General features: G+C 45.4%; 1 protein-coding gene across 1 annotated transcript in view; it reads right to left on the minus strand.

Moving 5' to 3' along the window:
• The window catches only part of LOC144155085 (MAM and LDL-receptor class A domain-containing protein 2-like), a 139,104-nt gene extending 128,972 nt beyond the window's left edge, over positions 1-10,132 (minus strand). The window contains exon 1 of the mRNA XM_077686329.1: positions 9,946-10,132. Coding sequence (XP_077542455.1) covers positions 9,946-10,009 — 64 coding nt within the window. The 5' untranslated portion in view covers positions 10,010-10,132. The remainder of the gene's footprint in view (positions 1-9,945) is intronic.
• Positions 10,133-15,546: the final 5,414 nt, after the last annotated feature.

Raw genomic sequence — 15,546 nt, forward strand, 5'->3', positions numbered from 1 at the left:
CCAAGTAGTGCCTAACTTCACAAAATTCACGGAAAGCGTGGACGTAACGAAGTGAGAAAGGTGAGAAATGTGGTATTTCCAGCTTACATTATTCGTTGGAGTAACAACAAGGTACTTGCGCTCTCGCTTCACTAAACGTTTTGTTACACCGAATATTTTTTTAATTGCGAGAGATTGCCGCATGGGATAAGACGAAGTTTTAAAGGTGCAACATTGCACCCATTTCACACAAAAATCCAAGAAGAGACCGGTGCTGGGGTCCCTATGTCCAACGCTTAAAATCTGGGGGCCTCCCAGGAGGGAGCCCTGTGCCTCGGAGGTGTTGCATTCGGGCGTTCCTAAGACCTGAGCAAGTCCACAACAGGGGTTCGACGTCAGCTGCTGACGCAAGAGTCACACAGAAGGGGCAGGTGTCCGCGAACGGGGCGTGATATATCGGGAAGGCCAAGCGTGGGTAACTGCTGGGGATAACGCCGCCCCAACTGGAAGCCTCCGCAGCAGGACCTCCTCCTAGCGAGCGAGCCCACTGGACAGGTCAGTTCCACGCGGTGGAAGTAAAGCACGCGTGGTGCTGCGGAGGTTCTCCTTTGCGCTCAAGCAAATGCATCTTCGCATCAACAATACGGAAAACAGGTGTGTCATGGGCAAACACTATTCGCTAGTTATTACATCAATAAAATATGATCTGAGAAGACTAAGCTGCACATCTGTCAGCTGAAGAATGTATGGAGTACAAAAGCTATCTGTAGAAATACAAATACTAACAGGCTCATTAACAACGCCAACTACATGAATACAACAAATAAAAAAGCAAGGAATTAAGTACACCCTGCCGTGAGGAACCATTGTAGTCTTCGGAAGGGTATAAGTATTTCGGCCATTACAGGGTACGACCAATTGCTCAAGTGCCCAGGAGCCAACCTGCTAGTAATTTAATAAGTTCTAGCGTAGCAACCGGTTTATAGTGAGAAATACAGTCGAAATGTTTTACATTATTTATAGGTAATACATCTATCTGCCTTCCCCTATCTCGGACAGATACAAGTGACTGAACTCCAGATAACAGCCTGCTGAAAATGTCCTTGTAAGTCGCACTTATATGGCGATAAAAGGAACTCATCGAGATACATTGATAGGCACGTGGTGATAATGTGGTCAAGAATTTTCGAACACAAATGCATGAATGAAAGCGGTCGATAGTTGACGGTGAGAGGCGTGAACTAGCGTGAGATGTACTACTAACGAAAAATCGCGAACACGGAAATACGAATTTGGACGTCCTAAATCCGGAGTTTTTTTTCATGTATTTGCAGTTAAACAAGGGCACGGTTGACGTATAAATGAATGGCCGTCACCGCTATGCGCGGATGAACAGGACCCAAACCATTACTTTTCCTTACATGGTCGATTTTTTGTGTTCAAGGGCATATTCTAGTGTTTCGAGTTTCACTTGCCGTTGTTAATGCATAGTTGTGTATGCGTGCGGGTGTTCAGGAAGCTGAGTACGGAAATGTTAGCTAAATAAATTAACGGGGGAATGTCTAAGCAACATTGATGGGCGTGGTCGGCATCTTCTTATTGATTCGATCAGTCTTGATAATTGGGTGGCTCAACCACTCATGAGGTCTCCTCGGACCGCCAAGTCAGCCCATTAATCCTGTCGTAGAAATTGTTATCAGCTACACGTTCCGTTCTTTCAGAACAGTCCTCTCCAGCATCCTGAAGAATTTTTTTTTTCTGCGTGAAGTAAACTCAAATGATACGAAAAAAAAAATGCGTGGTGATTTTCACGTTATGTTCCCGCAGTCAGTTCCCTGCCTGATCTCAGTTCGCACATTTCTATCCCACTCTCGAAAAAGGAAGAGACAACGTTACACAATAGAACAACTCGGGGCGTCACTCGGTGGAGGCAGGCTTACAGAAGCAAAACGAGATGACTGAGGGCTGTTTATCACCCACTTGAAGCGTTGGCTGTAGAATGCGACACATAAATTTCCTTTTCTGTCGTGTGCCGAGCGTCATGTTGCTCCGCTTGCGAAATTCCGGGCAGCTAGTGTCATCGTCAGGACGACGCAATCGTTCGAACTTTATCGCGGCAATGGCAGGCACCTCCGTTAGTTGACAATTGCCATCGTGTGTGTGTGTGTGTGCGGCAATGCGTGCTCAGCATCACGCTTTTCCGGTGTTTCTCAAATTTCAGTGTGTAGTGGCTTGGCACCGCGGACCTTGGTGCCTTCCGCTAAAATCGCCTCGGCGGATAATTGACTTCTCCTCATGCCAGGCGGGAAGCGTTTGTCTGGTGGATGTATCTGAGTTCAGAGGAATGCATTATTGCCTTGAAATCGAGGTGTATTAACAACAGTTACAGTATAATACATTGATAAGGGTAGCATCCTGGGCATGTTGGTATTTCATAACTAAAATTAACTGCGCAAAAAATAGGAGACATGGACGAAGTAAAGGCAGGACACACACGGCGCCGTGTGTGTCCGTCCTTTACTTCCTCCGTGTCTCCTATTTTTTGCGCAGTTAATTTTAGTATAATACAGTATTTACGAACACTGTTTGAGAAGAGGAGTAGGCCAGAGCGCGCTCTGGCCAGTCGGCTGAAACCTGACCTCCCCCTCGTGGCCTACGCCCCTAAAATAAGCCTGAAACGACGAATATTCCTTCTTTTTTGCTGCTATCAGATGCCCTCAGGTCTTATCGTGACACGATCCCCGCTGCGCGAGGCACAGTGTGCCAGGTCGTCGCGGGACTTTTGGGCTGGCTACCTGCCAGTCACAGAGTGAGACCCGAGCACCATGGAGCTTCCTGACGCATCTCTGCCCGAAAATGGCGTCTCTGGCGCATGCGGTGGGCGGGGTGGCGATACCATGCAGAAGGGTGTCCATGGAGTAAGTTGGTTGTCGGTGATATAATAAACAGGGAGAGGAATATCCGGCCGAGTTGTGTAGGGGAGAATTATCAAAAAACGTTAGAGTCTTTTTTATCAAAGTCTGATTCCGCTAACCTACTACCGCTTTGAAACGCAGACAGTTGGGTGCGAAAATTGCCAAAGGTGCATTCTAGGAAAAAACTATTATTTAAAATTTCAAGTTTTCCTTTTTTTTTTTTGCTTTTATGCATCGAACCTGCAATTCGTCTCCGAGGCGCGCTATTGTAGAGCGCTGCGGATTGATTTAAGCCACCTGGCCACATTTATCGTGCGCCGAAATCTCGATACACGGGCGTTTTAGTTTTTACTTCTACCAGAAAAACAAAGCGATTGTTTGCGTGCCGTGTCTGCCTCAACGCTTGTAGTTCAAACTGATATAATTGACTTCGAATTAAATCTGAGGCATTTCGAAGAACGAGCTTGAATAGCAAATGGAGAGGATTTATTTAAGCAACAGCTTCCTAAAAGAGGGACTAAATACTGGCCTCCCCTACTCTCTTCAGCTTCTCTCACCGAGTAATTGCCTCATCCTCATCTTACTTTCGTCGGGTTTTGTTCTTTTAGTATCAGTAATTATAATTAGTATTACAATGAATATTTTAATTATACAGTATTAAAATTAGTATCAGTAATTATGAAGAACGGAATGCCGCCGAGCGGCGCACGTCCCGTGAGGAAGCTTATATAGTTCCTTTCTATCTAGGTGGTCTTTATTTACCCACAACGCTAAAAGAAAAAAAATGTGCAGTTAGCGATGAGCGATAAGGTTTTTCACAAGGAACACGAACTACAACCATGAGGAGGGCGCATTCAATATCAATCAATACCTGAACACCGTTTCCACACCCTTTCAACACCCTTCCAAAAACCAAGGGTGCTTAAGTTGGTCAACACCTTTTTTGCTACACAAAAAGGGCACCATCATCATCATCATCGTCGTCATCATCATCATCAGCCTATTCAGGTCCACCGCAGGAAGAAGGCCTGAGACTATCGAACATTTGCTTAGTGCTTGTCCAAAGTACTCTAGTGAGCGAATGAACCTTGAGACAGCTTCACTACGCTTGGACACTCGCCCTCTGCCCGAACAAAAGATTTTCGGCACGTGGGCTGACAACAGGAAGCAAAGCCTAGCCGTTAAAGCCCTGCTTACTTTTCTTGGTGACTCCTCTTTGGATTCTCGCCTCTAGGTTGCGACAAAATTGAACAGACTGCGAAATAATGTCTGAACAGTTTTTTTTTTTTTTTTTTTATGGATGATGGTCATGTGCTGAAAAGTGAACTGTAGTCATCTGATTCAGCGCCCCGTTGTACGTGAGATGTTTATTGGTTTTACTGTTTGTACATAGTTCATTTGTCGCTTTCATTGTCATTTCCCATACCTTCCATATTCATTCCTTTCTCTTTCTGTCCCCAGTACCCTCCCACCAGAGGGAAGTAGCAGGCCCAAGAGCAATTTCTCAGGCCGACCTCTTCTCCTTTTCAATAAACATTTACTCTCTCTCTCTCTCTCTCTCTCTCTCTCTCTCTCTCTCTCTCTCTCTCTCTCTCTCTCTCTCTCTCTCTCTCTCTCTCTCTCTCTCTCCCATTGACCTCCAACTGCTCCTGTCCTGCGCTGCTCGAGTCCACAGTTTACCCCCGAATTTCTCTATTTCATCCGTTTACCAGGTTAATGGCCTTCCCCTTCTAGACCCATCTCTTGGTATCCACTGTGTTACCCCAATTGTCCACTACATGGCCAACCAAAGTCCATTTCTTTTTTATTATTATTTGAACAACGATATCTTCTACTCTTGTTCTTTCTCTGATCCAGGTAGCTCGTTTCCTGTCCCTGAGTGTTATTGCTAACATTATTCATGAGGTTTGCGGGCGACATAGTCTTGCTGAGGGAGACTGCAGAACATATGCAGATAATGCTTGAGGAACTACAATCAGAAATCACGGCCGTGGGGCTAAAAATAAATATGAATAAATCTAAAGTAATGAGGAATAAGCATACCAAAAAACGTCCCCTTCAGCTTAGGAAAGGAAACGCTAGGAGAAGTAAAAGAATATAACTACCTCGGACAGATGGTTATTGCTGCCCCCAAACAAGAGAGAGAAATCCGTCGCAGAATAGGTATCGGTTGGAACTGTTGGGGAGCACTCGGCAAGCACTCCCAAATAATCAAAAGTAAGCTACCTGTGTCGCTGAAAAGAAAAAAAATATATACAACCAGTGCATACTGCCCGTGATGACATACGGAGCTGAAACTCAATTGGCACCTTACTATACAATTAGAAAGCAAACTTAGATCGGCACAACGGGCCATGTAGCGAATAATATTAGGAAAAAAGGGTGTAGAGCTATGATTAAGGGTGTTGAGATTCTAGAAAAAGGGTGTAATGGCCTCCAAACACCCTTTTTCCACTTATACTTCACCCTTCTTGGCCAAAAAGGGTGTAAAAAAGTTTAGTGTGATCGTAAACATGATAAGCTTCATCAAACAAACGAGTTTTTCTCATAAGGCGTATAGCGACGGCGCGAACACGAGATGCGAAATGGAAAATGAAGTGCTGCAGAAAAACGGAAGTTATCACTCTCACCTCTGAAGTCTCCCCCATACTGACAATTCGCCCATCTGGTCCCGTGTATATCTAGCGGCATGAAACGTTGGTTTTGCAACGAAGAAGCTGTCTTGCGCTATGTTCTGAGCAAAATTGCGTCGACAAAGAATCGCGTCGACAAAGAATCGCACGCGGTTTAATTAATGCATGTATCTCGAAAAAATATGCACTGAACTTGGTCGCCAAGACGGCTCTATCATTACGCCAAGTTTCATTCACTTGTTCGTACTGGTTAGTACACAGCGACGTTGTAAACGTTACAGAATTCCCGTCTGCTATCAATACACGGCCGTTTACGGAGAAAGTATGCGCACAGAAAACGGCTGTAATCGTCGTTTTATCGAAACTATCCAGAAAAAAAATTATGAGAGAATTAATTTAGAAATAATTCTAGGGAAGTTATGTGTATGCGTCTGTATTCGATCGGTATAGTAAATCATCATGTATAACTCAACGTAGTTATCCACCGTCGCTGGTCTACCACCTTCAGAAGGGCTCTGAATCTTTCAAACGTGCTAAATGGTGACTGATGTGTCAAAGTCATGTTGGAATAAGGGAGGGGGGGAGTGGCGTAAGTTCGAATGTCATTTTCTCGAATCACCCGAAGAGAGAGAACAAATACATAGTCATAAAAGAAAATAACCGAGTAAGCAAGGGGAATCGAATCCTGGCCTGATGCATAACGGACGGGTGCTTTTCTGAGTGGGTTGCGAACCCTGTGTATAACGCGTTCGGAGGAAGCTGAAGTCAGCTAGGAGAGAGAAAAAAACCTGTGAGAAGAAAAAGAAACAGATCCAGCGCTAGAAGTCGGGCCCGGATTTCCTGCGAGGAAGACGCATGCTTTACCGACCAGACCAGTAGCGGCGGATGTGTAACAGACTCGGAAGAGGGTTAGACAGTTATCGCTAATGTGAAATGAAGGGAGCAAGCTCCACGGAACTAAGCCGACGTTGTGCGAAATCTATACCTATAAAAAGAAGTGCTCGACTGACTGACTGACTGACTGACTGACTGACTGACTGACTCACTCACTCACTCACTAACTCACTCACTCACTCACTCACTCACTCACTCACTCACTCACTCACTCACTCACTCACTCACTCACTCACTCACTCACTCACTCATCAACTCCCAGACGGAATTGCCAGACGTACAGTCTTAGTCAAAAGGGAGCCAAATACAGCCGTTAGTCTTGGCGGGCCACCGTTCATCTTCAACTGGAGTAACTGCGGCGGAGTTTGTTCCGTGTGCACAAATTGGGTGTAAATGTTCGTCCCCGTCGATGTATAGAGAGCAACGGGAAGCCATTTAGCCTCGTTGCTGCGTCATTGATCCCCCGTAATGGCGTCGTCGTCGCGGTTTGGTGCTTACGTCTGTGGTCAGTTTCAGATTTCAAAAACACATGTCATTGCAATCACTGTGTCTTTTACATAGTGCCAGATGATAAAATATCAATTGTAATGATAATAAAAGCACCTAAATCAAGCGGCGAGTCATGGCAATGAGCGGCGAAGTGCGATGGACAAACGCTTCTCGGTGAGGTTATGTTAATATGCTGTGTTGCGTAGAATTTCCGCGAGGTAATAAAGACCAATGAAATATTTCAAGCGTGTAAACAATGAGAAAGTGTTAGTGAAAATAGCAAACGTTGATCCCCAGGCGTAATGAATATGTATATGTTTAACAGAGGAGAAAATAGCATTAATGGCTGATCACAACAACAACAAATTAAAAGTGCGCGCTAAAGCTAAGCGTTTTGAAGTTAGCTTTTACTCTCGGTGCATAATTGGAATGCGTACAAAAGCAATATGACAATTCTACAACTGCTGTAAGACCCACCTGCATTTCCCAGTCCCAATCGTATAGCAACGCTAACTTAAAGAATTCTGGCTATGCACGTACGCGCAACTTGGTTTCGCCTATGCAGGAAAATATTGTTAGTTTTCCTATTCTGACACTCACGCATGCGACCACTTTCACATACGATACCGAGAGCACTTAACATATGTAGCGAACACTAAAATGTACTTAGTTCACGCTAATTTGTACCGAAACAAATGAGTCGTCCAATCACCCAGCCTCCCGTCGCAACTAGACGACGAGTTGCTGGCTCTTTTCGAAAAAAAAACTATGGTTGTGAGGCTTTACTTAGAATCGAGCTGAGCAATATTCCCTAGCGTAAGCAAAGCGCAAGTCATGGTCACGTTCACTTGTACGGGTACAAATCCGACACAAGTTCAAATAAAACGCCGCGTTGTGCAAAGTAGTGCACTATTTACACTAGAGTATATTATTTTTCAAGTTTCTATAGAGACTTGGAATTTTGGGAGTACATTTGTGACATGGCGTAGGGGCTCACTAAGTCGGGATTTTTTGAAATTGTAATCCTAACCGAGGAAAACAGGGAAATTGTGTTTTCGTAAATTCGTGATTATCTCGCTCACGCGTTCCCATATCGAGGTGCTTTTGCTGATATGTGTAGCCTTTAAGAATATCTAAAAAGTGGTTTTAGGGTTTCGCCCTAACCAACCCTATTGAGGCAATTCTGCATTTCGGAATAAAATGGGTGTTCTTAAATATCCTCTTATGAAGGCTTCACTGATTGATTTATCAAATTCGTTTTTGCTAATAAACGCTATTCATACAGGTGTACAAAGTCAATTTCAAGGATATCGCCCGAGGATGCCGCTAAAAGGGCGAAACGAATTTTTTTTTAAATTTGCACCCATGACGGGCTGAAGAGGCATAACAATTGATGTGAACGCCAAACCAAACTTCTGGCTACAGAAACTCCGAACTTGAGAAGCACATTTCTATTATGGTGTACGAGGGCAATATTGCTGATTTTTTTTTTTTCAGAAATTACAACCCCGAGGGGGAGAGAAGCGATAAATGATTGTTCCACAAATTTTCGTTTTTATCGCAGGCCCGTTGAGATAATGAACAAGTTTATGTTGATATAGATAACCAATACAAACGTGTAAAAACTGTTTTACAACATTTTTCAATAACCGCCATGCAATAGGGAGAATCAGAATTTTCGGTAAACTACCTCTTTTTACTGATTTCTCAATAACTAATCAGCCCGTTGATATGTCCCACTCGTTTTTGTTTATACATGTTGCCCATAAATTTGTCCAAAAACCATTTTGAGGATTTGGCCCGTGAAGAGTACAATCAGGCAAGAGAGATTTTTTTTTAAATTACACTCCTCTCCAGGTGGAATTCAGTTCAATTGACCCGCGTAGCATAGCGGTCGCCATCTGTTGGAAATCTCTGCAACCGCACTCACCCCGAAGGAGCCTATGTTATTTATCATAAAACTGACTGATGGGTATTCTTTACACCTACCCCATAATGCTTCCCCTGAGAAAGTAGTACTTAGAGCACACCATCTTGGTACAATTTCTTTCGGGATAGTTCGAATGCACGAGTTCCAACCGTTTCCTATAACCACACGCCTCCGGGAGGAACACATGTATTTAAAGCTGGTAGGAGTTCCTAATTGTGTACAACTCCATGGTGAACTACCGAATTATGACAAGTAAGAGATAGCTGAACAAGTATTATACCCGTTCCTGTAATTAGTACAGTGGCCCACCCGGGAATCGCCGGGTACTACCGCTATTTGTCTATAAAGAAATTATTGGAAATGATTTTATACAAAATGTAATTGTTACACTGTCACAGCGTTCTGCGGACGCTCTTATTGTATGCATCGCACACTGTAACACACGCCAGCGTTCTACCGAGCACCCTGCACAGCGTATTCCTGTGTATGCAGGGTGCCCTGAAGTCTGATGGCCCGGCGCTGTACGAAACGCTGAGGGCGCGTAGAAGAACAGAGAGGAAACTCTCCTCCGTGTCGCACTTGCACACCTTGTCAATATCTGCAGCATCATTTGCCAATTGCGTAGCCCCAGCTGTCGCATAACTTTCATTGTTTCCTCTCACTCAAATATTTGCCCTTCCCCATCGGCTAGTAGCTAAACCAAAATTATACCTTTGTTAAAAGGATGAACTTAAAAAGGACGCCGAAAGGCTCTTTCGTACCCATCCACGTCCTTTTGTGGGCATACTATTGATGCCCTTTTTGCGAAGTCATACCCCGTATTCTGAGTCCCTACTCCACTGCAACCTCCATTCTGGAAGATTCTTGAAAGCGATTTTCGCATGTAAAGATTGCGGAAGCCTCCACTCAGCCGGATCGTGGAAAACCATGGAGTGGAGGACGGACTCGGAATACGGCCAATAGTCTCATTGACCAAGGCCAACCCCCACCCCAGCCTTAAACACAGGCAATACTCATTGATAAAAATACTTTAAAGCAAAGCTAGTCTAGGGGTCTTGAGGGAATAGATTAACGCCGAAAATTGCGGAAATTTTCGCTACTGTACCAACAAAGGCCTGGACGCTGCAGAGGAAGCCAAAGGTGAAGTGCCGAAGAGTCCAGCGAACCATCGCGGGAAGATCGCGGTCCCGCACGGCCCAGTGAACACAGTCAGCGTCCGAGCGACGAAGGTTCTCGTTTGAAAACGTGAAACGTGGGACGCAGGCGGCTCTCTTTAATTCCGGGCCACAGCTTTCCTATATAGACACCGGATATGACTGGAACCTCTATTGGATCCCTAATCTCGCTCGTCTATGATATCATGCACAACCCACAACAAGGGATTTGCGGTCGGATAACCGCAGCAGACACCAAACAAATTAATGAACGCGGCGCACCGATATTGGGTCGCTGATAAGAGTTCCTATCTAAGGGGACGCGTCTATCTCACAGGATACGATGGCGTGCAAACAAGGCTCTTAAGGTGAATGCTCTTTAAGCGCACTTTGCAGAATGATAGAATTATTTTTTCTCGTCAGCGTGGTGTTGTATGACGGTGACAATGTACATTGCTACAGACAAATGAAACAATAACACGGAAATTATGTACTGGAACGCAGAAATTGCACTGTTTCTTTCATTACTCAAGTTATGCCCTGGTTCAGTTGCACTAACAAAGCGCTCTCATAGAACTTTATATATGCGCGCGTATCCCGGTATTATTGAATTTTGTTTGTTCCTGCTTCATACTTTCGCGTTCTTGTGTAATTTGTCCATGAATCTACAGGCATTTTGGGGTACCACGTGCGTATACCTTGACCTACAAGGAGCACTGGGTGAACAGTAAATTTACTGCGAGCCCACAGCTTCCGGATTAAACCCGACATCAGATATGTCGCTCCTCGGAACCAGGAAGCAGGAAGAAAGCACACAAACGCAAATGTTGGCCGCCTTAATTAAGGACTCCGCCAAAGCGGCGATATGTAAACCTCGGTGGGCGCGCAGCCAACCACAAACGCTTATTTCATTAGTCAATTTTCTAACCAATCCGTTCTGGTTGAAAATTCTACCGTGGATGCGAAAACAGCTTAAATTAGTACCTGTCATAGGCTTTATTGATCTCGTGCATGCCTAAATACAGTCACGCTGGAGAGTGCCCAAGGGGAGCCATTTCATCCGTGTCCGTTTGCAACAAGTTATGGCCTACGACGTCCCGTCATTTAGTACTTTCATTGACGGGTTGCAGGATTCTAAAAGCAGTCACTAAGTGGATCATTACAGTTCATTGCATCTGTGCATGGACTATCTGCAGCAATTATTTTAACTTTGAAAAAAAACATTATACGGAATTCCAGCAACTTATTGTGGGACCTGTAAATTCAAGCACGGGGATCGCGCCGTCTTCGGAAACCTATTCGAACCTTCCAATGTTTCGCGAAAACCCGCTGCGTTTACATGCAGAACGTGTTCCGTAGCTCACGCTGGCTGCCAGAACCCCTGCCCCGTTCACCTGTGGTTTTTTTTTGTCTCCGGAATTTAAGTCGGTTAATTAGAAGCTGCTGCTACCGCGACAAATGATCTAGTAGCCAGCACAGCAGAGTTCACAGCAAGGAGAAGTAGTATAGCTAGAGAAGCAGTGGGGTTCATCGTATACACTAAGGCCACACCAACACAGGATATGAGCGGAGAGCACGACGTGACCGCTCCGAAGCGTCTGTCCGAACGTCTTAGAGGAACCACGGATCCCTCATCTATGCATAGCAACAACCAACAACGGCAGTGGTCCAGAATAATATGGTTGGTCGATTCTTATTTGGCGAGATAATGCATAAGAATACGACCTACAAAACGGTAAACAATGTCAAGTCATTCGAAAATTTTAATGATGTGTATTCTTTAACAAAATAAAACAAAAGAACCAATCAAGTTATTCGTGCAGCCGCATCATGCGGCCCCCAGGAACTTCGACCAGTGGCTGGATTACACCCTCTTTTTTTCAGCGACCTTTGACCCTGACCAGCGCCGCCGATGATCAAAGAATAGGCGTTCTCTGTAGGCGATAGCAGCGGCACAATTGAGTTGAGTCACATTAGAGCGGATGTATACGTGCGCCAAAGCACAGCAGAATAGAGCAATAACATGGCCTGCCACTCTTGTTTCACGTGCCTCTTCTCTTTCCCTTCCGAGGAAGCATGAGCACAAAGGTGGTCGTAACAGCGCGAATAAAACGGGACGGGGGATCAGAAAACACGTAGGACACAGACGGGTGCTAATCCTCCGTTCCATTTTATTCTCGTTGTTACGATTTTTCACGTAAATGAACCAACTAACTGACACCAGAGTTCTGCTAACATGTCGTTATTTCCGTTTTATTTGATTATTCTTCCTTGTGGCCAAATGCTGTCGCTTCCTGCATGGAAATCAGAAACTCTGCGTCCGCGTTTTTTTTTTTTCTTTTTTTATAAACCTTCGGAGGCTCACATACACTACTTCTACAGACACCGACCGTTATATTTGTCATCCTAGTTGTTCTGTCGTGACCGCACCGCGGCGTTTAAACATATCATTATATTGTTAGGTGTATTCCCGCAGATGTTATTGCTTCAAGTGCGCGTTGGAATTCGAGGCATATGTCTTTGTGTGTACATATGCGCCTAGGCAAGCCTAACGCCACCTTACAGTTCTCGTCTGAAATTCGATAAACTTTGCCTGGAATTTAGCCGCTTTACAAAGATTTAAGAATTTTTGCACACTTTGGTGGTATGTACCCCCATTCGCTTTACCGTTTATTGCATCGCCTATTTTCTGCGAACGGAAAATCGGACATCCACTTAAATGTAGCCCTGCGGCCACAAATAAAATGTATACACAGCTTTTTCAGAAAACTTCGTCCCGTCATGCTCCGGAATTCCAACCCGGGACCATTGTCTAACTATGTCGCTCCTCCAACTAAGGTAAACATGATGCTAGCCGTCTGTAGCACGACAGAAAATGACTCGACAAGCCGAAGTGAGAGACAAATGTTTAATGACCAGTTTATGGGAGGCCGCCCAGGTGCAGGACGTCTCTGCAAAGGGAAAATTTGACATCCACTTGCAATTCGACTATATGGCTACAAAAGAAAGCTGTACAGCTTTCTGAGAAAACATCGCAATTAAAAAATCGCCTTGGTCCGAAATTCAAACCCGGCATCAACGCCTAGATGGGGCAGTTTTTATTTTTGGATAGTGTACTCTGTGGCATAATTAAGGAACGTGTTTACAGATGCAAGGACAGATTAGTTACATGTATGAAGTTCGAGAGTTTTCGGAGAAACGGTCCATGCACCCAGCGGTGTAGGTCAGGAGGGCGGCCAGGGTAGGGATCGGTTGCGCGAAGGTGCCGCAGGCGGACTTGGTGCTGCTGTCCAGGACGGGTTTATATCAGATGCTGAACCTTCACGTCCTGTATTGCGGAGTCGTTTACCAAACAAGCTAACCAGGAGGCGATGTGTTTCCCTTTGAACAGACTTAATCCGTCTTGAGGGCGCTCCCACTAAACTGGTCGTCAAACATCTGCTTCCTGTCTAAATAAACTTTTTTGTGTGTTATGGGGAGAGAAGGTTAACTGCAGAATTTCAAAAGAAGCTTAATCCAAACCTAAAACCGGAACCGCATCGTTATTTTTCTCGGAACCGAACCCGAACCCGAACCCGAACCAGTGGCGGTCCCAAGGGGGGGGGCGAAGGGGGCGATCGCCCCCCCCAAAAAGGTCCTCACCTTCTTATTTTTTGTTTTTTTTTTTCGAAGCATTCCACTTGCGCGAGGTTAAATCCCACTTGTGTGAGGTCGCAAACGTGTTGCGACCGTCAGAAATGCGGGCTCGAGTCAGCCGTAGCACCGCCTACGGGGAGTCAAAAACCACTGTGTCGCTAAGTGATTTGTGCGCAAGCGGGTTACACAACATACACGCACACGCCGGCATGGTTATCACCTCCTCCGCAGAACTGGCGCAAGGAGAGGAGCGGTTCTTATTCGCCCCACAAAAAAAAAAAAAGGAAAAATCGCCCCCCCCCCCCCCCCCAAAAAAAAAAAAAAAAAAAAACAAATTCGCCCCCCCTAAAACCAATCTCTGGGACCGCTACTGACCCGAACCCGAACCGTTATTTTTGAGCACGCTGAACTCGAACCAAAACTGAACCGAAAAAAATAAATAACGGTTTCCGGTTCACGACAAAACGATTCGACCATTAGTTGTTCACAATTCTCGGTCAGCGTCATTCGGAGATTTTCTCTTTCACGTTGCATCAAGTTTGTAACCTTTTACTCACTATCCCATTCAGGGCAATCAAATCTCCCTCTATACGTGGTCGCAACATATATAGGAAAGGGATGCGCACCTACAGCGTTGCAATTGTATGTTGCTGCTGGTGGCGCGAGCAGATTGCGAGGCTGAACAAACGAAGTGTCACACTCTCGGCAGCCAGGCGATATGAAACACCGACTTTGCCCTTCCCTTGCTGCCGCTGTGTAGGAGCAATCAGGCCACTAGATTGCTGCACTGTGCAATGGCGAAAGCCCACACCCTAAACATGCCTCATGCTTACAAATGGCAATTTGCTTTATAAGGTCGCACACCTGGAAAGTGTAAATATTTGATAAGTGTAACCAACCGGCCAGAGGGGCTCACCAGCTGATGACCACATTGTGGTCTGATGACCACAATGATCGCCGCCCCCGGAGGCCGTTTTCCTAATCTAGACGACTAGCGAAAGCGTTCTTGCGTCGAAATTCTTCTGCCTCCCTGCAGTATGCGATGCGCCTCATAGCGCTGAGATAGCTTCGGGGCATCAAACGCGTCAATATTTCTTTGACGCCTGTGTTTCCACGAGAAGCAGCGACAAAAAATTTAGAGAAGCTTGCACGCACGCGCAAGTCGAATGACGAAGCTGTTGTAGGTGAGCATTGCCGGACACACAGTTCAATTTCAGTATCATTATTTATTTGCATATTTGTGGGGCTAGTAATCGTTGTCATTGCATCGAAGAGGTCGTCGTCATCTTCGCGGCGAGTGGATGATGCAAAGTCATCCTCAGCATTATAGACTTCCACCAGCTCTTCGTCATCGACTCGAGGCAGCGCGGTAGCGGGATCTGCAAGTCGTCTCGGGAAGGACTGGCACACTCGTATAGCCATGTCTCCAATTATCCATAATGGTTCTAAAGAATGAGGTGATCGCGGTGACCTCTGCCAAGCAGGGTTTCAGCTTTTAGCATTAGCACTGGAGTGTTTTTTTTTTCTTTTTTTTTACATGCGCGGTAGCGCTTGACAACATTCCTAAAGGTTTTTTTTTTGTTGTTGTTAGAGCCACTGCGTGCACGTTCGGAACTCGGCGGTCGTCACGAGGCATGCGCTCAAGAGCGCTAGCCATTTTCTTGGTATTTTTCCTGCAACGGCGAACTTACGGCTTGTAAAGCAGCTCCGTGGTTAAACGGACCCATCACGTAGTTTCAAATTATTCCGCCCAGAGCTGCACGATTATTTTCTGCTCTTTTTTGCTGCCTCAGCCACGGAGTAAGCATAAAACCAGAAGGCAGATTTTGCTCTAGACAACTGTTCATTGTCAGGCCGTTCACATAACCTGACGACTCATCACGAAGGCAGCGAGCGTAATAGTGCCTGGTATACAG

Source organism: Haemaphysalis longicornis, unplaced genomic scaffold (genome assembly GCF_048455015.1).
Source record: "Haemaphysalis longicornis isolate Haplotype H1 unplaced genomic scaffold, Haemaphysalis longicornis Haplotype H1 scaffold_1, whole genome shotgun sequence".
Taxonomy (NCBI): domain Eukaryota; kingdom Metazoa; phylum Arthropoda; class Arachnida; order Ixodida; family Ixodidae; genus Haemaphysalis; species Haemaphysalis longicornis.